At 44.9% G+C, this 23,870-nt stretch overlaps 1 protein-coding gene across 3 annotated transcripts in view; it reads left to right on the top strand.

Moving 5' to 3' along the window:
• LOC120992292 (phospholipase A2 inhibitor 25 kDa subunit-like) overlaps nt 1-23,870 on the top strand; it is a 598,293-nt gene that overhangs the window by 542,252 nt on the left and 32,171 nt on the right. For 2 of the 3 annotated variants that reach the window (XM_040421206.1, XM_040421197.1), the window contains exon 3: nt 14,703-14,709. The exons of the other annotated variant lie outside the window; for it this stretch is intronic. In XM_040421206.1, coding sequence (XP_040277140.1) covers nt 14,703-14,709 — 7 coding nt within the window. The remainder of the gene's footprint in view (nt 1-14,702; nt 14,710-23,870) is intronic. 3 annotated transcript variants of the gene reach the window in all.

The raw sequence follows: 23,870 nt of genomic DNA on the forward strand, positions 1-23,870 counted from the left end.
GGCACAGTGTAGCGGTATACTGTATATTGTGTGGCACAGTGTAGAGGTATACTGTATTGTGTGGCACAGTGTAGAGGTATACTGTATATTGTATGGCACAGTGTAGCGGTATACTGTATATTGTGGGGCACAGTGTAGCGGTATACTGTATATTGTGGGGCACAGTGGATGCTATATGTGTATAACATAAACATATTTCACATGAAAACTTACAATTACTTGGCTTGGCCCTTGGGGATCTCGGACGCCACTTCCACACTTTGGCCGGGGGCTCGGCGGAGCTGATGTTGTGTTTTATCCTAATGAGAAAGATTTCATAATAAGGATTTGGAGAAGGGGCAGAGGGATAGCAGAGCAGGGCGAGGCTGGTGCTGCTACTAGGGGGTCATACCATGGGGGAGTAATAAAGCCCACCATAATGCCCCCCTAGTAGAAATAATTCTCCTTATAATGTGACAGTGTAAAAAATACCCCCTTGTAATGCCCCCAGTTGAGCTAATGTCCCCATAATTTGTCAGTATAAAATACTCCTATATAGTGCCCTCAGTAAATGCCCCATAGTGCTCCTCCCCCCTTCCTCCTAGTGCCCCCCATAATGTACCAGTATAAAATGCCCTATATATAGTGCCCCAGTAGATGCCCTCAGTGTCCCCCATAATTTGCAAGAATGAAATACCCCTTCTTAGTGCCCCCCGTAGATGACCCCATAGTGCTCCTCTCCCCCCTTTCCCATTGTACCCACCATAATGTGTTTCAGTATAAAATGCTACTGTACAGAGCCCCCTATATAAAATACCCCTTCTTTGATGCCTCAGTAGATGCCCCCATAGTGCCCACCAATAATGTGTCAGTAAGAAGTGCCAGTAAAAAGTGCCCCCAATAATGTGCCAGTAATAAGTGCCCCCAATAATGTGCCAGTAATAATTGCTCCCAATAATGTGCCAGTAATCAGTGCCCCCAATAATGTGCCAGTAAAAAGTGCCCCCAATAATGTGCCAGTAAAAAGTGCCCCCATAGATTCCCCCCAATAATGTGCCAGTAAAATGTGCCCCCATAGATGCCCCCCAATCAGGTGCCAGTAAGATGTGCCCCCATAGATGCCCCCCAATCATGTGCCAGGAACAAGAGCACTCCCCCAATCATGTGCCAGGAACAAGAGACCCCCAATTATGTGCCAGTAACAAGAGCCCTTATCATGTGCAAGTGACAAGAGCCCCCCATCATGTGCCAGTCACAAAAGCCGCCCCAATCATTTGCCAGTTAAAGTATTGTACATATGTAAAAAAAAAAAAAATAGTTATACTTACCTCCATGTCAGCGATGCAGGCCTCTTCTGGCCTCTGTCCCGCGCTGTACGCCTCAGGCGGCGCAATGATGTCATCGCGCCGCCTGCACCGGCCTTTGATAGTCTGCCGGCCTATTGCCGGCAGCCTATCAGAGGAACAGGGAAGTAACACGCCTCTCCCTCCCCTGCCCCGACACAGCACAGCCATCTGTATCGCTGTCCTGTGAAGACGATACCTATGATTATGGAGATGAACACTTCCACGCTCATCTCCCTGTGCCCTGGCACCGCCGCCCCCCACTTTTTACTAGGGCCACACCGCCAGCTCAGGGGGGGGGCAATTGCTCCTTGCCCCCCCCCCCCGGATCCGCCAGTGGATGCAATGTGATCTATTGTAAGAATAGACATTGGTGCATAACAAGTGACCAGTGTACACAATCTGCGCTCCTCTGTACGTTTGGTTCACCGAGAATATGGAAGGGCAGGATATTTTGATTATACTTAGGGGCACATTTATTAAGACTGGCGTTTTAGACCCCGTGCTGATGGTGGATCTGCTGAAGTTATGAAGAGGACTCTGGCCGATTCTAAATATTAGACTATTCTAAATTTAGACTATTTTCTACGCCTAAAACAGTTGTAGAAAATGATGAATGAGAATGGCCTTCCAACCCGTCCCCTTCCCTGACAGCACCATGCCCACTTTATTAGACCTGGCGTAAGCAGGGAAGAAGTCGCAGACTCTGCTACAACACAGCATGCAACAATATCTGCGCCAGATATACTCCACAAAAGTGGAGTATATTTGTTCGTAAATGACCCCCATACTGTCTGTTAATACATTGGTGGAGGACAGTAGCATCAAATGGACCCAGAACAGAAGTCCACACCATAAAAAAAAAAAGAAATCCAGAAAGAGAGGTTTGCGGGGGCGATCTGTGAATTTTTAAGTCTTTTGGTAACCAGCTCTCATTTAGCAAAGAACTTAGCGAAGTCCATGGCAGCCTGGTTAGCACCAATACTACCCGGCGCGCTGTTTTTATGCTGCATGTGTGTTGTATCACAATACCTTTTATGGTTTTCTGGCTTAGAAAAGTCTGTATAATACAGTTCTGAAGCGAAGGTTGTCCCTTTAATTCAAAGCGAAGGTCGTAGATTTCGTTGTGTAGGACGGTAGTTGCAGTCAGCATCACTTTGTCGTTGACCGTCCAGCCCGAGGTACTGTGGTTCAAAGTAGGATCTTTGACACTCTGTATAAGCTGGCTGATAAACTAGATCATAGTCATCATCTGTCTTGGGATGCTGATGGACATATTCTCAGACGCGCTGTCCTGGATCTTGTTGATCTCGGTCTGGTCCAAGTACTTCGCTGTGTTTCTCAGATTCAGGGAACTCCAAGGCTTCTAGGAACTCTGCTTAGGCTTGCAGGCATGCTGTCTCTTTTTCCATTGACGCTTGCAGGCATGCTCTCTCTTTCTTTAGTTGCATCTCTTGTGCAGCAAAGGAAGACTTTACTTTTGCAGCCTCAGCTTCTGCACGGGTAAGAGCAGCCATTTCTTTTATTTAGGACTTGCTAGAGCGGCTTATTACTTGTGACCTTGTCCTGAATGATGATGGCTGGCTAGTGGACATTGTGTGCCTGTTTGCTCGCTGCTTAATGTCTCTGTGCAGACTCAGTCTAGGTAGGAACAGACTTCAGTGTGGTCTGGATCATGCTGCGCTTGCTTAGGGCCGCAGTCTCACTTCTTGTGGATGTATGGTAGCTGCTGCAATAGTGTATGCAGGACCGCATGGCTGATGCCGGCTCTGTATAGTCAGATCCACTATCGCTGGTGACTAACATCTGTTATACTGTTCGGTCTTCATACACGTTCACACAGTGTACAGTCTGACATTCAGCATAAACCATTCCTGTCTTCCAAATAAGAGGACTGTTCTTTGTAGTCTAACTTGTTTATTGGTCAATAGGTTGTATACTCTGCGCGGTGCGCGTGAGTGAGAGATTGTACATTTGATTGGTAAAACTACAAGAATACAAATTACATGTATAAGTATTAAGCATGGATAGCATATACTATCACATCTGCATTTGACAGTGAAAGCACATGGTAAAAGGGCTGCCTATACATAGGATTACATGTCTAACATCAAACAGTTATAACTCCCTGAATAACAATTGCAACATGCTGAACAGCTCTGCATAACATAATGTCCCTGAAACAAAGGTAGATCTCTCACCAGATATGATTTTACATGGATGGTGGAGTTTGAGAAGGAGACAGGCAAAGGACAGCTCTGTACTGTGTCCTGGAGACTGAAGACTTCTCTTTCCCAGAATGCTTTGCACTCCCACAATGCAGTAGTATTGTAACAGGAAAAACAAAGTGTAATACAACTTAACACCGCTAGATGTTGCTATAACCACACTAAACACTTCAGAAATACCAGGACTGAGGCAAAAGTGTTTTGTAATGATTCTCTAACCCTTGTGGGCAGAAAACAGAAGCCTTCAGCTGCCAAGCCCACATGCAACATGTCTGCCAGTGTCAAAGATACAAAACTGCTGACAGATGCCCTTTAAACAAGAATGTTTGGGTTTACTTCACAGAGGCTTACTTTGACATGCAGAAGTGAGGGCACAATATTTGCTACAACAAACTTAATGGGATTGTGGCTGTTCACCCACTGTTTTGGCCATGGTGCTCATTCAGGGCTAGGTCTAGGTCCCTTTGGTGCTTCAAACCCCAATAGCCCTCCTGTGCATCTGGCTTATCAAGATAGAAACATAGAAACATAGAAACATAGAATGTGTCGGCAGATAAGAACCATTTGGCCCATCTAGTCTGCCCAATATACTGAATACTATGGATAGCCCCCGGCCCTATCTTATATGAAGGATGGCCTTATGCCTATCCCATGCATGCTTAAACTCCTCCACTGTATTTGCAGCTACCACTTCTGCAGGAAGGCTATTCCATGCATCCACTACTCTCTCAGTAAAGTAATACTTCCTGATATTAAGATGAATTCTGTTCACTGGACTTTAGAGGTGGTTTTCACTTTGCATAGGTCATGCTATCCTTCTCTTTCTTTGGACCCAAGATCAAGCGTTCAGCATCAGATTATGTTCTACCACGAGGTCACTGACCTTTTTTTGGCAGGAGCCGGGCATCACTATTTAACTGCTACCCCATAACCCATCTAGGGACATCACTTCTAACAGTTCATAAGCATTAGAAGTCTTGTCCTTCTCTCTCTGTGGACCCAAGATCAGGAGTTCAGCATCAGATTATTTTCTACCATGCGGGCACTGACCTTTTTTTTTTTTTTGGCAGGAGCCGGGCATCCCTATTTAACTATTTAACTGCTACCTCTTCTAGGGACATCACTTCTAACAGTTCATGACCATTAGGAGTCTTGTCTTCCATATGTTGCTAATACCGACTGCTGGTGAATGACCACAATCTGAAGCAAATTTCACATCTGCGACAGCGATTCCGGCAAGATCCTCGAGCAGAGAACAGCCTGTCTAAACTCTCTGGATCCGGCATTGCCAGATGCAAAAAGAATACCTACCGGCTCCATTAAGTATAATGCATGCCTGGTTTGTGTCCAGTCTGGATCAGGCAGCCGGATCTCCGCGCTGCAAATGTAAAACTAGCCTTAAAGGGGTTGTCCGGATTGAGGACTTTGTTACATTAGTACAAGACAGACAAACATATAACATACATCCATGTCCTACCTTTTCCACATGTCTCTCAAGCCTGTTTTCTTATAGGAAATTCTTCGCCGGAAGTGAACTTTTCTTAGACTCAGTGACGTACCGGGTCCCTTGCAAGAGCGCTGAAGCCTCTTCTTCCAGCTGCTCAGGGAGCCGAGTGACGTCACCGACACTGATGGGCGGGCTTTAGCGCTGCTCTAGCCAGTAAGCCTCCACCGGGTAGTGTGTTATTGTAAACAAAAGAGCCATTGCCCTGAGCGATTTAGCACAGCACAAAGGAGAGCATCGGAGCATGAACTGCTCCAATGCTCAAGTCAGGGGGGCTGCCGGGTGAAAATAGAGGTTTGTCCGGGTTCACCTCTGAACCCGGACAACCACTTTAAGTTTACCCTCCCAAAATCCCAACAGTCGATCCTACAAGGATAAAAAAACACACAAGCATGTCTTAGTCCTTTAAAGGGAATCAGTCAGCTAATTATCTCAGTTACTGTAGACTATGGCCAACAGTCAGTTGCCTGGCACAAGTAGGATAAGAAGAAGGGGTGGTTTTAGCAGCAGCCACAGCAACAGGCCAGAGCTGCCACTGTCTTCCTCTGGTTGTGTTTTGACCAACAATTCAGCTGTACTGGAATGGTTGACTTGCTCATCAACATTATCTCAGATGACAACAGATACACACAGCCAGGAATTGGTTGGTTCCTCTGACACCACAGTTTGGTGATATGGCCCAGGAACAACCTCTGTGCCATCACCTGTCCTGCAACTGCCTCTTTGTTTTGATGCTTCTTCTGCTCGGGAACTAATGCATGCTGCCGTCTCAGCTCTGCTTTTCAGCACGGGCGAGCTTAATGAGGACAGTCAGCAGCTACAGGCCAGCACAGACTTGGAGGAGAGGTCTGCTGCGTCCTCCCTTAGGCGTGCAACTAGTGATGATGACAGTTGGGTGGGAGGACCTGTTGTGAGAGGTACTGAAAGCGGACATGAGACTGGTGAGGGTGACAGTAGTGACGAGCAGAGAGTAGTGGATGATGATGTAGCTGATTTCACGTGGGAGCCGGATGAAGAGGGGGCATCATCATCATCATCTACCGGGGGTGCGGATGGCGGCATGCCTGGGTGATAGCGGCAGTGTGGCAAGTGTCCCAATGAGCTAGCAGGATGGAAGCAGTGGGAGATCTGGAGACAAACGTGCCTGGGGTAGACCGTCTGCTACTCAGAAGCCTATCTGTCAGGAAACAACTAGTAGTGCACGGGTTCATAAAGACAGCAGCAGGCAATAAGCATGGAGTGTGAGGGTAAAATGCCATACTCTGCAGTGTCGGAATTTTTTATCAAGTCGCTGGAGGAAGTTAGTGTGGAGGTATGCAGGATATGTGGGCAGAATGTGAAGTGCGGTCAAGGTGCAAATGTTGGCACCAAGTCCTTGAGTCAAAACATAGAGCGTCACCATAAAGTGGTCTGGGAAAACCGTGGCAATAATGAAGTGGTACAGCATCTCCCAGCGGCCCGCATGACTTCTCCAGCAGTTAGGGCTCCTCAACCTCAGCAGAAGAAAGCTGTTGTTCCTTCCCTTCATCTATTGCTCCTCCTACTTATCGTTATGTGTTTTGTCAGTAATCGATCACCGAGGCGATTGCAAAGAGACAAAAGTATTTTGCACTCAAACAACGGCGCAGAACCTGAACATGCACCTGACCAAGTTGCTGGTACTATATTCCCTCCCTTTGCATATTGTGGATTCTAAACAATTCCAAGAACTGATGGCTTGTGCCCACCCAAGGTGGAGAGTCCAAAACAGTCATTACTTCTCTAAAAAAGCTGTACCAGCCCTGCACATGTCTGCGGAGCAGACGCTGGGCCAGTCCTTGAGCATGTCAATGTCAGGTACAGTTCATGCCAGCGCTGACTTATGGAGCTATAAGGCCTCTTTCACACGGGCGTTGCGGGAAAATGTGCGGGTGCGTTACGGGAACACCCATGATTTTTCCGCACGAGTGCGTTTTGCACTTGCGTGAGAAAAATCGCGCGTGTTTGGTACCCAAACCCAAACTTCTTCACAGAAGTTCGGGCTTGGGATCGGTGTTCTGTAAATAGTATTATTTTCCCTTATAACATGGTTATAAGGGAAAATAATAGCATTCTGAATACAGAATGCATAGTAAAACATCGCTGGAGGGGTTAAAAAAATATTTTAAAAAATTTAACTCACCTTAGTCCACTTGTTCGCGGCCCGGCATCTCCTTCTGGCTTCATCTGATCTCTGTGCAGCAACAGGACCTTTGGTGACGTCATTCCGGTCATCACATGATCCATCACATGATCTTTTACCATGGTGATGGATCATGTGATGACCGGAATGATGTCACCAAAGGTCCTGTTGCTACACAGAGATCAGATGAAGCCAGAAGGAGATGACGGGCCGCGAACAAGTGGACTAAGGTGAGTTAAATTTTTTTTATATTTTTTTAACCCCTCCAGCGCTATTGTATTTAGCATTCTGTATTCAGAATGCTATTATTTTCCCTTATAACCATGTTATAAGGGAAAATAATAATGATTGGGTCCCCATCCCGATCGTCTCCTAGCAACCGTGCGTGAAAATCGCACCGCATCCGCACTTGCTTGCGGATGCTTGCGATTTTCACGCAACCCCATTAATTTCTATGGGGCCTGCGTTACGTGAAAAACGCACAAAGAGGAGCATGCTGCGATTTTCACGCAACGCACAAGTGATGCGTGAAAATCACCGCTCATGTGAACAGCCCCATAGAAATGAATGGGTCGGTATTCAGTGCGGGTGCAATACGTTCACCTCCCGCATCGCACTATAACGTTTCAAGTGAAAAATAAATAAATACCACACATATTAGGTATCGCCGCCTCCGTAATGACCGGCTCTCTATATATATATAAATCACATGATCCACCCGTCTGATAAACACCATAGAAAATAAAAAATAAAAACTGGGTCAAAAAAAGGCATTTTTGTCACCTTACATCACAAAAAGTGCAACACCAAACGATCAAAAAGGCTTATGTCCCAGAAAATTATACTAATAAAACTGTAACCTCATCCCGCAAAACATGAGCCCCTACATAAGAAAGTCGCTCAAAAAAAAAAAAAAACTATAGCTCTCAGAACATGAGACACTAAAACTTAATTTTTTTTGTTTCAAATATGCTATTATTGTGTTAAAGTGAAATAAATAAAAAAGTATACATATTAGGTATCGCCACGTCGATAACAACCAGCTCTATAAACATATCACATGACCTAACCCCTCAGGTGAACACCGTAAAAAAAATAAAAAAGTATAAAAAAAAGCTATTTTTGTCACCTTACATCACAAAAATTGCAACACCAAGCGAGCAAAAAGGTGTATGCCCCCCAAAAAAGTTACAATCAATCCGACACCTAATCCCACAAAAAATGAGTACCTACCTAATACAATCGGTCAAAAAATAAAAAAGCTATGGCTCTCAGACTATGGAGACTCTAAAATATGATTTTCTTTGCTTTAAAATTGCTATTATTGTGCTAAAGTGAAATAAATAAATAAAAAAGTATACATATTAGGCATTGCCGCGTCCGTTACAACCTACTCTATAAAAATATCACATTACCTAACCCCTCCGATGAACACCGTAAAAAATAATAATAATTCAAACAGTGCCAACCTTTCATCACAAAAATTGCCCCCCAAAATAGTACCAATCAAATCGTCACCTCATCCCACAAAAAATTAGCCCCTACCTAAGACAATCGGTCAAAAAATAAAAAAGCTATGGCTCTATGACTATGGATACACTAAAACATCATTCTTTTGGTTTAAAAAATGCTACTATTGTGTAAAACTTAAATAAATAAGAAAAAGTATACATATTAGGAATTGCCATGTCCATAACGATCTGCTCTATAAAAATATCACATGAACTAACCCCTCAGGTGAATGCTGGAAAAATAAATAAATAAAAACTGTGCCAAAATTACCAATTTTTTGGTCACCTTGCCCCATAAAGTGTAATAATGAATGATCAAAAAATCATATGTACCCAAAAATGGTACCAATAAAAACGTCAACTTTTCCTGCAAAAAACAAGCCCCTGCACAACAAGATCGGCAGAAAAAAATAAATAAATATGGCTTTTCAGAAAATGGAGACACAAAAACATACTTTTTTTTTCAAAAATTCTTTATTATGTAAAACTGAAACAAACAAACAAAGAAAGTAGACATATTTGATATCATTGAGTCCGTAACAACCTGCTCTATAAAAAAAGCACATGATCTACCGTGTCAGATGAATATTGTAAAAAATAAAAATAAAAACGGTGCCAAAACAGCCATTTTTTAAGTTACCTTGCCTCACAAAAACATAATATAGAGCAATTAAAAATCATATGTACCTTAAAATAGTATTAATAAAACTAGCACCTTATCCCCTAGTTTCCAAAATGGGATATATTTTTGGGAGTTTCTACTGTAAGGGTGCATCAGGGGGGCTTAAAATGGGATATGTCATCTAAAAACCAGTCTAGCAAAATCTGCCTTCCAAAAACCATATGGCGCTCCTTTTCTTCTGCGCCTTGCCGTGTGCCCTTACACCAGTTTACGACCACATGTGGGGTGTTTATGCAGAATCAGGGTAATAAATATAGAGTTTTGTTTGGCTGTTAACCCTTGATGTGTTAATGAAAAAAATGGATTAAAATGGAAAATCTGCTAAAAAAGTGATATTTTGAAATTTCTATTTTCCTTCTTGTGGAACACCTAAAGGGTTAACAAAGTTTGTAAAATCCATTTTGAGTAGCTTGAGGGGTGTAGTTTCTACAATAGGGTCATGTATAGGGGGTTCACTGTTTAACCACCTCAGCCCCCAGTGCTTAAACACCCTGAAAGACCAGGCCACTTTTTACACTTCTGACCTACACTACTTTCACCGTTTATTGCTCGGTCATGCAACTTACCACCCAAATGAATTTTACCTCCTTTTCTTCTCACTAATAGAGCTTTCATTTGGTGGTATTTCATTGCTGCTGACATTTTTACTTTTTTTGTTATTAATCGAAATTTAACGATTTTTTTGCAAAAAAATGACATTTTTCACTTTCAGTTGTAAAATTTTGCAAAAAAAATGACATCCATATATAAATTTTGCTCTAAATTTATTGTTCTACATGTCTTTGATAAAAAAAAAAATGTTTGGGTAAAAAAAAAATGGTTTGGGTAAAAGTTATAGCGTTTACAAACTATGGTACAAAAATGTGAATTTCCGCTTTTTGAAGCAGCTCTGACTTTCTGAGCACCTGTCATGTTTCCTGAGGTTCTACAATGCCCAGACAGTACAAACACCCCACAAATGACCCCATTTCGGAAAGTACACACCCTAAGGTATTCGCTGATGGGGATAGTGAGTTCATAGAACTTTTTATTTTTTGTCACAAGTTAGCGGAAAATGATGATTTTTTTTTTTTTTTTTTTTTTCTTACAAAGTCTCATATTCCACTAACTTGTGACAAAAAATAAAAACTTCCATGAACTCACTATGCCCATCACGAAATACCTTGGGGTCTCTTCTTTCCAAAATGGGGTCACTTGTGGGGTAGTTATACTGCCCTGGCATTCTAGGGGCCCAAATGTGTGGTAAGGAGTTTGAAATCAAATTCTGTAAAAACTGACCAGTGAAATCCGAAAGGTGCTCTTTGGAATGTGGGCCCCTTTGCCCACCTAGGCTGCAAAAAAGTGTCACACATCTGGTATCTCCGTATTCAGTAGAAGTTGGGGAATGTGTTTTGGGGTGTCATTTTACATATACCCATGCTGGGTGAGATAAATATCTTGGTCAAATGCCAACTTTGTATAAAAAAATGGGAAAAGTTGTCTTTTGCCAAGATATTTCTCTCACCCAGCATGGGTATATGTAAAAAGACACCCCAAAACACATTCCCCAACTTCTCCTGAATACGGAGATACCAGATGTGTGACACTTTTTTGCAGCCTAGGTGGGCAAAGGGGCCCATATTCCAAAGAGCACCTTTCGGATTTCACTCGTCATTTTTTACAGAATTTGATTTCAAACTCCTTACCACACATTTGGGCCCCTAGAATGCCAGGGCAGTATAACTACCCCACAAGTGACCCCATTTTGGAAAGAAGAGACCCCAAGGTATTCGCTGATGGGCATAGTGAGTTCATGGAAGTTTTTATTTTTTGTCACAAGTTAGTGGAATATGAGACTTTGTATGAAAAAAAAAATATATAAAAAAAATCATCATTTTCCACTAACTTGTGACAAAAAATAAAAAATTCTAGGAACTCGCCATGCCCCTCACGGAATACCTTGGGGTGTCTTCTTTCCAAAATGGGGTCACTTGTGGGGTAGTTATACTGCCCTGGCATTTTCCAGGGGCCCTAATGTGTGGTAAGTAGGTAAATGACCAGTGAAATCCAAAAGGTGCTCTTTGGAATATGGGCCCCTTTGCCCACCTAGGCTGCAAAAAAGTGCCACACATGTGGTATCTCCGTACTCAGGAGAAGTTGGGGAATGTGTTTTGGGGTGTCTTTTTACATATACCCATGCTGGGTGAGAGAAATATCTTGGCAAAAGACAACTTTTCCCATTTTTTTATACAAAGTTGGCATTTGACCAAGATATTTATCTCACCCAGCATGGGTATATGTAAAATGACACCCCAAAACACATTCCCCACCTTCTCCTGAGTACGGAGATACCAGATGTGTGACACTTTTTTGCAGCCTAGGTGGGCAAAGGGGCCCATATTCCAAAGAGCACCTTTCGGATTTCACTGGTCATTTTTTACAGAATTTGATTTCAAACTCCTTACCACACATTTGGGCCCCTAAAATACCAGGGCATTATACCTACCCCACAAGTGACCCCATTTTGGAAAGAATAGACCCCAAGGTATTCGCTGATGGGCATAGTAAGTTCATGGAAGTTTTTATTTTTTGTCACAAGTTAGTGGAATATGAGACTTTGTATGAAAAAAAAAAAAAAATCATCATTTTCCACTAACTTGTGACAAAAAATAAAAAATTCTAGGAACTCGCCATGCCCCTCACGGAATACCTTGGGGTGTCTTCTTTCCAAAATGGGGTCACTTGTGGGGTAGTTATACTGCCCTGGCATTTTCCAGGGGCCCTAATGTGTGGTAAGTAGGTAAATGACCAGTGAAATCCGAAAGGTGCTCTTTGGAATATGGGCCCCTTTGCCCACCTAGGCTGCAAAAAAGTGTCACACATCTGGTATCTCCGTACTCGGGAGAAGTTGGGGAATGTGTTTTGGGGTGTCTTTTTACATATACCCATGCTGGGTGAGAGAAATATCTTGGCAAAAGACAACTTTTCCCATTTTTTTATACAAAGTTGGCATTTGACCAAGATATTTATCTCACCCAGCATGGGTATATGTAAAAAGACACCCCAAAACACATTCCTCAACTTCTCCTGAGTACGGCGATACCAGATGTGTGACACTTTTTTGCAGCCTAGATGCGCAAAGGGGCCCAAATTCCTTTTAGGAGGGCATTTTTAGACATTTGGATACCAGACTTCTTCTCACGCTTTGGGGCCCCTAGAATGCCAGGGCAGTATAAATACCCCACATGTGACCCCATTTTGGAAAGAAGACACCCCAAGGTATTCAATGAGGGGCATGGCGAGTTCATAGAATTTTTTTTTTTTTGGCACAAGTTAGCGGAAATTTATATTTTTTATTTTTTTCTCACAAAGTCTCCCGTTCCGCTAACTTGGGACAAAAATTTCAATCTTTCATGGACTCAATATGCCCCTCACGGAATACCTGGGGGTGTCTTCTTTCCGAAATGGGGTCACATGTGGGGTATTTATACTGCCCTGGCATTCTAGGGGCCCTAAAGCGTGAGAAGAAGTCTGGAATATAAATGTCTAAAAAATTTTACGCATTTGGATTCCGTGAGGGGTATGGTGAGTTCATGTGAGATTTTATTTTTTGTCACAAGTTAGTGGAATATGAGACTTTGTAAGAAAAAAAAAAAATAATTCCGCTAACTTGGGCCAAAAAAATGTCTGAATGGAGCCTTACAGGGGGGTGATCAATGACAGGGGGGTGATCAATGACAGGGGGGTTGATCAATGACAGGGGGTTGATCAATGACAGGGGGGTGATCAATGACAGGGGGGTGATCAATGACAGGGGGGTGATCAATGACAGGGGGGGTGATCAATGACAGGGGGGTGATCAATGACAGGGGGGTGATCAATGACAGGGGGGTGATCAATGACAGGGGGGTGATCAATGACAGGGGGGTGATCAATGACAGGGGGGTGATCAATGACAGGGGTGGTGATCAATGACAGGGGTGGTGATCAATGACAGGGGTGGTGATCAATGACAGGGGGGTGATCAGGGAGTCTATATGGGGTGATCACCACAGTCATTGATCATGCCCCTGTAAGGCTTCATTCAGACGTCCGGATGCGTTTTGCGGATCCGATCCATCCATCAGTGGATCCGTAAAAATCATGCGGACGTCTGAATGGAGCTTTACAGGGGGGTGATCAATGACAGGGGGGTAATCAATGACAGGGGGGTGATCAGGGAGTCTATATGGGGTGATCACCACAGTCATTGATCATGCCCCTGTAAGGCTTCATTCAGACGTCCGGATGCGTTTTGCGGATCCGATCCATCTATCAGTGGATCCGTAAAAATCATGCGGACGTCTGAATGGAGCTTTACAGGGGGGTAATCAATGACAGGGGGGTGATCAGGGAGTCTATATGGGGTGATAACCACAGTCATTGATCATGCCCCTGTAAGGCTTCATTCAGACGTCCGGATGCGTTTTGCGGATCCGATCCATCTATCAGTGGATCCGTAAAAATCATGCGGACATCTGAATGGAGCTTTACAGGGGGGTGATCAGGGAGTCTATATGGGGTGATCACCACAGTCATTGATCATGCCCCTGTAAGGCTTCATTCAGACGTCCGGATGCGTTTTGCGGATCCGATCCATCTATCAGTGGATCCGTAAAAATCATGCGGACGTCTGAATGGAGCTTTACAGGGGGGTAATCAATGACAGGGGGGTGATCAATGACAGGGGGGTGATCAGGGAGTCTATATGGGGTGATCACCACAGTCATTGATCATGCCCCTGTAAGGCTTCATTCAGACGTCCGGATGCGTTTTGCGGATCCGATCCATCTATCAGTGGATCCGTAAAAATCATGCGGACATCTGAATGGAGCTTTACAGGGGGTTGATCAATGACAGGGGGGTAATCAATGACAGGGGGGTGATCAGGGAGTCTATATGGGGTGATCAGGGGTGATTAGGGGTGATCAGGGGCTAATAAGGGGTTAATAAGTGACGGGGGGGGGTGTAGTGTAGTGTAGTGGTGCTTGGTGGGACTTTACTGAGCTACCTGTGTCCTCTGGTGGTCGATCCAAACAAAGGGGACCACCAGAGGACCAGGTAGCAGGTATATTAGACGCTGTTATCAAAACAGCGTCTAATATACCTGTTAGGGGTTAAAAAAAACACATCTCCAGCCTGCCAGCGAACGATCGCCGCTGGCAGGCTGGAGATCAACTCTCTTACCTTCCGTTCCTGTGAGCGCGCGCGCCTGTGTGCGCGCGTTCACAGGAAATCTCGCGTCTCGCGAGAGGACGCGCCGGCGCGTCCAGGAGGAATGAATCAACCACCTCCAGGACGCGTCTGTGCGTACAGCGGTCCGGAGGTGGTTAAGGCTACTTTCAAATGCGGATCTGTCTTACAAATGCATTGCAAGAACGGATCGGTCTCTCCGGATGTCATCCGTAGAAACGGATCCATTATATAATTTTTTCACAATTTTACCGGAAGGATGGATCCGGCATTGCGGTATTTTTAAAACCGGATCCAGCACTAATACATTTCAATGTAAATGAATGCCGGATCCGGCATTCCTGCAACTGATCCGGAATTTTGGACGGAGATAATACCGCAGCATGCTGCGGTATTTCCTCCGTCCAAAACGCCATTCAGTGACTGAACTGAAGACCTCCTGATGCATCCTGAACGGATTTCTCTCCATTCAGAATGCATGGGGATAAAACTGATCAGTTATTTTCCGGTATTGAGCCCCTATGATGGAACTCAGTGCCGGAAAAGAAAAACGCTGGTGTGAAAGAACCCTAAGCACCACAAAGTGACTTCAGACCTGAACTGGTCCTTAAAAAGTGGGTTTTGGAAATTTTAGTAAAAATTTTCAGAATTGCTTCTAAAATTCTAAGCTTTCTAAAGTCCTAAAAAAATAAAATGACATTTACAAAATGTTGCTAACATAAAGCAGACATATTGGGAATGTTAAAGGGAGTCTGTCAGCACATTTGCCCCTTAACAGTTCCCATAGCGCTGTAGCCGCAACACAAATGATTGAAACGGTACCTTTATATGCTTTTGTGGACTTGTAAAACTGCCAAAAACGAACTTTGATGCATATGTAAATGAGGGCTCGCAAGTGCCCAGGGGCGGCGTCCACCGCGTTGGTACCCAGGCAGCTCTGCCTCTTCCGCTCTTATCCCCAGCCCAGCCTCTTCCTCTACCGCTATGGGAACTGTTAAAAAGGGGTAAATGTGCTGACAGACTCCCTTTAAGTAATAAATATTTTATGCGGATCACTTTCTGTTTTAAAAGCACAGAAATTGAAATTTTGAAAATTGCAAATTTCTTAAAATTGTTGGTAAATTTGGTTTATTTTCATAAATAAAGGTGAAATATTTTGACTCAAATTTATGACTATCATGAAGTACGATGTGTCACGAGAAAACAATCTCAGAATGGCTTGGATAAGTAAAAGCGTTCCAAAGTTATTACCACATAATTTGACCATTTCAGATTTGCAAAAAATGACCTGGGCAGGAAGGTGAAAACTGGCCCAGGGTTGAAAGGGTTAAGCAGTCTGGAGTAAAGATTAATACATTTTACCTGCAGTGATACATTGTAATAAAATCTAAAAACAAACAAAATCAGGACAGACTCACAGAGGATTGTGGCGCACCGTAACAACTCAAGCACCTACGTGAGCAGGACTAGATCCCTACAGGTTTTACATCTCTGGATGTTAGAAAAATGCCACAAGAAGGGGAGGGTTACGTTAACCCTTTAGTAAGCTGCAGTATTTAGTATTTTTACGTTAGCATACTATACATTCAACAGTGCAAATATAAAAAAAAAGTTTGCAGAGAATCACAAAGGTTAATTTTCTCCTAGTCCAACGCCTTCTATTTTTGACTTTGTGTCAGGCAGTTCAGGAATGAGGGAATGTCAGTTGGCCCGAATCCAATGGGGGGGGGGGGGGGGGGGCAGTGTACAGACTACAGAGTGCTCTGCCTCTCAGGTCTCTCGCTGCCACCAACAAGCCTACAGCACTGTATGTGTAAGGGTTAAATGTGCTCTTGTCCTATAATAAATTATGAAGGAATGTGACCTGTTGTAAGAATAGACATTGGTGCATTGGTGACCAGTGTACACAATCTGCGCTCCTCCGTATGTTTGGATCACAGAGAATATGGAAGAGCAGGATATATTGATTATACATAGGGGCACATTTATTAAGGCTACTTTCACACTACCGTTCAGAGCGGATCCGTCTGGGGTCTGCACAGACGGATCCGCTCATATAATGCAGACTTGGGATCCATTCAGAACCGATCCGTCTGCATTATATTGTAGAAAAAATTCTAAGTGCGAAAGTAGCTTCAGACGGATCCGTCCAGACTTTACATTGAAAGTCAATGGGGGACGGATCCGTTTGAAAATTGAGCCATACTGTGTCAACTTCAAACGGATCCGTCCCCATTGACTTACATTTTCCTGCGGACAGAAAGGACATTTTATCGATGTATATCCATGCATTCAGCCTCAAAAAGAAAAAAAAAAGGGGACTTTTAATTCCCATCTGAGAAGAGTCAGAAAATGTGCATTTGTCTTTGCCTGGTAGTACCTAATTTCTCCTAACTGCTAAGGTCTAAGATTGTGGGGATTGAGGTGTTTATCGACAGTGGGGCAGGGGTGAACCTGATAGATGCCCAGTTCGTCCGCATGCACGGGTTGTCTCCAAGTGCTTTAGAGAAAAACATTTCCATTTTTGCTATTGATTCTGCATCTCTAACTCAGAAGTGTTTTTCTCAGATTGTGCATGACATCCGCTTAAGAGTGGGTGAATTTCATCAGGAATTCATCTCGTGTTTTGTGTTGGAGGGTCTCCCTGCTCCTTTGGTTCTGGGTTTGCCGTGGTTAATCAGGCACAATCCAACCATCGATTGGCAAGCTAGACAGATTCTGGATTGGGGCGATTATTGCGTTGACAATTGTCTGAATACATCTTTTCTGCTTTACCCACTAAAACATTACCCTCTTTTATATCTGATTTTGCTGATGTATGGATGAAGCAGAGTTAACATTCCTGTTTTCTCAGATTTCTGAGTTGTGTTATCTAATCTAAGCAAACACCTTCAATTGCTTTTCAATGTCTTTTGTCTCAAGATAACCCATGAGTTAAGAAATTTGAGTTAAGAGCTGGAGTGCTATCCCTGCTCCATCTGTATTTTCTGAAAGTGGATGCCAGAATTTACCTCCGCATCGGGAATATGATTGTCCTATCAACCTTATTTCCGGAGTTAAGTTGCTTAAATCTAGGTTTTATAACCTTTCTGGACCATAAAGAACAGCCATGAGAGAGTATATTATCGAGAGTTTGGCTAGTGATGGAGGTGGTGGTGTTGGTGGCACATCCTCTGTTTGCTGGGCGACAGGTGACAATGTTACTCCAGAGGTGGAGGAAGAGGCCGAGACAGCAGCAGAAGAGGAAGCAGGAGGGGCCTAAGCCCTTTCTTGGTTTTTAAGGTGCTTACTTCACTGCAGCCCGTGTTCAGCATGTAGATGCCTGGTCATGCAGGTTGTGCTAAGGTTCAGAACGTTAATGCCTCGCTTTAGGCTCTGATGGCACAGCGTTCAAACCACTCGGGTCTTGTCGTCAGTGCAATGTGTGAAGAACTGCCATGCCAGGGAACTCCTTGGAGCTGGCTTTGGTGTGCTCAGTCCCTGGGTGCGGTGGGCAGTAGCAGGCGTACTGTCTTTGAGACGGCCGATCTTCTTTTGCACCCTGCTCCCTCTTTTGCTGTGCTGTTGGCTTGGTGTGACCACTGCCTCTTCCTCTGAACTATGAAAGTCACTGGCATGACCTTCATTCCATGTTGGGTCTAGGACCTCATCGTCCTCCACATCATCTTCCACCCAGTCTTCCCCCCCTGCCCTCCTTGTTGGTCTGCACACTGCAGAAAGCCGCAGCAGTTGGCACCTGTGTTTCGTCCTCATCAGAGACGTGCTGCGGTGGTCGTCCCATGTCCTCATCCTGAAACATAAGTGGTTGGGCATCAGTGCATTCAATGTCTTCCACTTCTGGGGCAGGGCTAGGTGGAGGGCCCTAGGAAACCCTTCCAGCAGAGTCAACATAAAGCATAAGAGACTGCTGCATGACTTGGGGCTCAGACTGCTTGGCTGATTTGCAAGGGAGTGAGGTGAAAGACTGATGGACATCGGCTGCAGGCGCCAACTCTGAGCTTTCTGCAGTGGACTGGGTGGGAGACAATGTGAAGGAACTTGATCCACTGTCAGCCACCCAATCTACTAGCGCCTGTACTTGTTCTGGCCTCACCATCCGTAGAGCGGCATTGGGGCCTACCAAATAACAAATAACACTACAGGTTCTGGCACCTACTCGCACCTGAGGAACATGTAGCTGGTAGAGTTGAGCGAACACCTGGATGTTCGGGTTCGAGAAGTTCGGCCGAACTTCCCGGAAATGTTCAGGTTCGGGATCCGAACCCGATCCGAACTTCGTCCCGAACCCGAACCCCATTGAAGTCAATGGGGACCCGAACTTTTGGGCACTAAAAAGGCTGTAAAACAGCCCAGGAAAGAGCTAGAGGGCTGCAAAAGGCAGCAACATGTAGGTAAATCCCCTGCAAAAAAATGTGGATAGGGAAATGAATTAAAATAAAAATAAAAAAAATAAAAATGAACCAATATCAATTGGACAGAGGTCCCATAGCAGAGAATCTGGCTTCACGTCAGCAGAGAATCAGTCTCTTCATGCCATAGCAAAGAATCTGGCTTCATGTCAGCAGAGAATCAGTCTCTTCATGCCATAGCAGAGAATCTGGCTTCATGTCAGCGCAGAATCAGTCTTCATGTCATAGCAGAGAATCAGGCTTCACGTCACCCACCACTGGAACAGGCCACTGTCACACATTTAGGCCCAGGCACCCAGGCAGAGGAGAGAGGTCCCGTAACAGAGAATCTGGCCTGATGTCAGCACAGAATCTGTCTTCATGTCATAGCAGAGAATCAGGCTTCACGTCACCCACCACTGGAACAGGCCACTGTCACACATTTAGGCCCTGGCACCCAGACAGAGGAGAGCGGTCCCGTAACAGAGAATCTGGCCTTATGTCAGCGCATAATCTGTCTTCATGTCATAGCAGAGAATCAGGCTTCACGCCACCCACCACTGGAACAGGCCACTGTCACACATTTAGGCCCCGGCACCCAGGCAGAGGAGAGAGGTCCCGTAACAGAGAATCTGGCCTGATGTCAGCACAGAATCTGTCTTCATGTCATAGCAGAGAATCAGGCTTCACGTCACCCACCACTGGAACAGGCCACTGTCACACATTTAGGCCCAGGCACCCAGGCAGAGGAGAGAGGTCCCGTAACAGAGAATCTGGCCTTATGTCATCGCAGAATCTGTCTTCATGTCATAGCAGAGAATCAGGCTTCACGTCACCCACCACTGGAACAGGCCACTGTCACACATTTAGGCCCAGGCACCCAGGCAGAGGAGAGAGGTCCCGTAACAGAGAATCTGGCCTTATGTCAGCGCAGAATCTGTCTTCATGTCATAGCAGAGAATCAGGCTTCACGTCACCCACCACTGGAACAGGCCACTGTCACACATTTAGGCCCAGGCACCCAGGCAGAGGAGAGAGGTCCCGTAACAGAGAATCTGGCCTTATGTCAGCACAGAATCTGTCTTCATGTCATAGCAGAGAATCAGGCTTCACGTCACCCACCACTGAAACAGGCCACTGTCACATATTTAGGCCCAGGCACCCAGGCAGAGGAGAGAGGTCCCGTAACAGAGAATCTGGCCTTATGTCAGCGCAGAATCTGTATTCATGTCATAGCAGAGAATCAGACTTCACGTCACCCACCACTGGAACAGGCCACTGTCACATATTTAGGCCCAGGCACCCAGGCAGAGGAGAGAGGTCGCGTAACAGAGAATCTGGCTTCATGTCAGCACAGAATAAGTCTTCATGTCATAGCAGAGAATCAGGCTTCACGTCACCCACCACTGGAACAGGCCACTGTCACACATTTAGGCCCCGGCACCCAGGCAGAGGAGAGAGGTCCCGTAACAGAGAATCTGGCCTGATGTCAGCACAGAATCTGTCTTCATGTCATAGCAGAGAATCAGGCTTCACGTCACCCACCACTGGAACAGGCCACTGTCACACATTTAGGCCCAGGCACCCAGGCAGAGGAGAGAGGTCCCGTAACAGAGAATCTGGCCTTATGTCAGCGCAGAATCTGTCTTCATGTCATAGCAGAGAATCAGGCTTCACGTCACCCACCACTGGAACAGGCCACTGTCACACATTTAGGCCCAGGCACCCAGGCAGAGGAGAGAGGTCCCGTAACAGAGAATCTGGCCTTATGTCAGCGCAGAATCTGTCTTCATGTCATAGCAGAGAATCAGGCTTCACGTCACCCACCACTGGAACAGGCCACTGTCACACATTTAGGCCCAGGCACCCAGGCAGAGGAGAGAGGTCCCGTAACAGAGAATCTGGCCTTATGTCAGCACAGAATCTGTCTTCATGTCATAGCAGAGAATCAGGCTTCACGTCACCCACCACTGGAACAGGCCACTGTCACATATTTAGGCCCAGGCACCCAGGCAGAGGAGAGAGGTCCCGTAACAGAGAATCTGGCCTTATGTCAGCGCAGAATCTGTATTCATGTCATAGCAGAGAATCAGGCTTCACGTCACCCACCACTGGAACAGGCCACTGTCACATATTTAGGCCCAGGCACCCAGGCAGAGGAGAGAGGTCGCGTAACAGAGAATCTGGCTTCATGTCAGCACAGAATAAGTCTTCATGTCATAGCAGAGAATCAGGCTTCACGTCACCCACCACTGGAACAGGCCACTGTCACACATTTAGGCCCCGGCACCCAGACAGAGGAGAGGTTCATTCAACTTTGGGTTGCCCCGCAATATAATGGTAAAATGAAATTAAAAATAGTATTGAATGAGGAAGTGCCCTGGAGTAGAATAATATATTGTTAAGGGGAGGTAGTTAATATCTAATCTGCACAAGGGATGGACAGGTCCTGTGGGATCCATGCCTGGTTCATTTTTATGAACTTCAGCTTGTCCACATTGGCTGTAGACAGGCGGCTGCGTTTGTCTGTAATGACGCCCCCTGCCGTGCTGAATACACGTTCAGACAAAACGCTGGCCGCCGGGCAGGCCAGCACCTCCAAGGCATAAAAGGCTAGCTCTTGCCACGTGGACAATTTGGAGACATAGAAGTTGAATGGGGCCGAACCATCAGTCAGTACGTGGAGGGGTGTGCACAGATACTGTTCCACCATGTTAGTGAAATGTTGCCTCCTGCTAACACGTTCCGTATCAGGTGGTGGTGCAGTTAGCTGTGGCGTGGTGACAAAACTTTTCCACATCTCTGCCATGCTAACCCTGCCCTCAGAGGAGCTGGCCGTGACACAGCTGCGTTGGCGACCTCTTGCTCCTCCTCTGCCTCAGCTAAAACAGTACAGATTTGGTTAAATAGAGATGTGAGGCCTGTTTTTTTTTGCGCTGTGTGACAGGTATAGGTTTAATCACAGAATCAGATTTCTATCTGCACGCTAGCGTGTGTCTTAGGTTTTTCTGAATGACACTATCACTAGCTTCAATGTAAGATATTCTTTTTGGGATAGATTTCAAGTAGGCCTCAAATACCAGAAACTAGTTATTTTGAGAATGGTTTTTCAACCCAGAAAAAAAAGTGTGCTTTTACGGTCACTACAAATAACTTGACCAGCTAAAACTGTGCAGATTTGGTTGAATAGAAATGTCAGGTCTATTTTTTAGGCGCTGGGTGACAGGCTCAACTTGCCCCTGATGTAATATATGGCCAAAAAATAACCACACTGTTGATGGTTAAATGCACTTGGGTGACACAGGCTCAGCCTGCACCAGATGTAGTATATGGCCAAAAAATAATCAGACTGTCGATGGTTAAATGCACTTCGGTGACACAGGCTCAGCCTGCAGCTGATGTAGTATATGGCCAAAAAATAACCAGACTGTTGATGGTTAAATGCACTTCGGTGACACAGGCTCAGCCTGCAGCTGATGTAGGATATAGCACAAAATAACCACACTATCGATGGTTAAATACACTTGGTGATAGCTTGTGCTGGCGCACCACAAGTCACAAAATGGCCGCCGATCACCTCAGAAAAAAAGTGATCTAAAAATGCTCTGGGCAGCCTCAAAAAAGTGAGCAAGTCAATCATAGCACTTCAATGATCCACAGCTGCAGATCGATCACAGAATAAAGTCTTTTGGAGGAGTTAATCTGCCTAATCTCGCCCTAACGTCGCAGCTGCAACCTCTCCCTATACTGATCATAGCAGAGTGACGTGCGGCGCTACGTGACTCCAGCTTAAATAGAGGCTGGGTCACATGCTGCACTGGCCAATCACAGCCATGCCAATAGTAGGCATGGCTGTGATGGCCTCTTGGGGCAAGTAGTATGACGCTTGTTGATTGGCTGCTTTGCAGCCTTTCAAAAAAGCGCCAAGAAAGCGCCGAACACCGAACCCGAACCCGGACTTTTACGAAAATGTTCGGGTTCGGGTCCGTGTCATGGACACCCCAAAATTCGGTACGAACCCGAACTATACAGTTCGGGTTCGCTCATCCCTAGTAGCTGGCGCAGAACGGCCACGTCCTCTCCCTTCAACAGGAGCTCCACCACCATGACCTGGGCCACTTCCCTTATTTGATGTTCTCCTCATTATTTGTGTTCACCCACCAGGTGTCAATTAAACTGCCAATAGTCAACAATTAATTTCCTTAACAGTGAGGCAGTGCCCGTGTCATAAACAGAATACATTTCTTTAGGTCACCCAACAGTGTAACAGAGCAATTGAATACAATTACTTCACTATCACTACAAGTTTGAATTTTCAAACCAATAATTTTTATTTTTTATTTTTTTAATTATTTTTTTTTTTTTTCAAAAGCTTTATTGTAAAATAAATATATCAGTTACATTTGTATCGATTTATTGGATTAGGAGGAGTGAGCTCCCATTATACATAGATTGTTTGGGTAACAAATAGTAAGTATAAAACGAACAACACAACACTGAGGATGTATGTTAACAGAGCTATATTTTGTAGAATTCTTATCCGGGTTCTGGAAGAGGGCCCTAGGTATAAGTATTTCTATAAGGCAAGGTGGTTTAGATGACTAAGTCAATGGAAACCTCTAAAAGATCTCCAGTGATCCCAGAGAGTCATAAATTTATGGTGGGATCTATTTTCCCATGCTGCTATCTCCTCAAACCTATAAATAGAGTCGACTTTATTGAACCAGTGGTCAAAAGAAGGGGTATCTGTTGTCAACCATTGTGTAGGGATCAAAAGTCGGGCAGATATGATTAGGATCTTGAAGAGGGGGGGGGGATTTTGTCTTATGGTCACGTACTAGACCTGATAAAGCCAATAAAGGT

This window comes from Bufo bufo, chromosome 1 (genome assembly GCF_905171765.1).
Source record: "Bufo bufo chromosome 1, aBufBuf1.1, whole genome shotgun sequence".
Classification (NCBI taxonomy): Eukaryota; Metazoa; Chordata; class Amphibia; order Anura; family Bufonidae; genus Bufo; species Bufo bufo.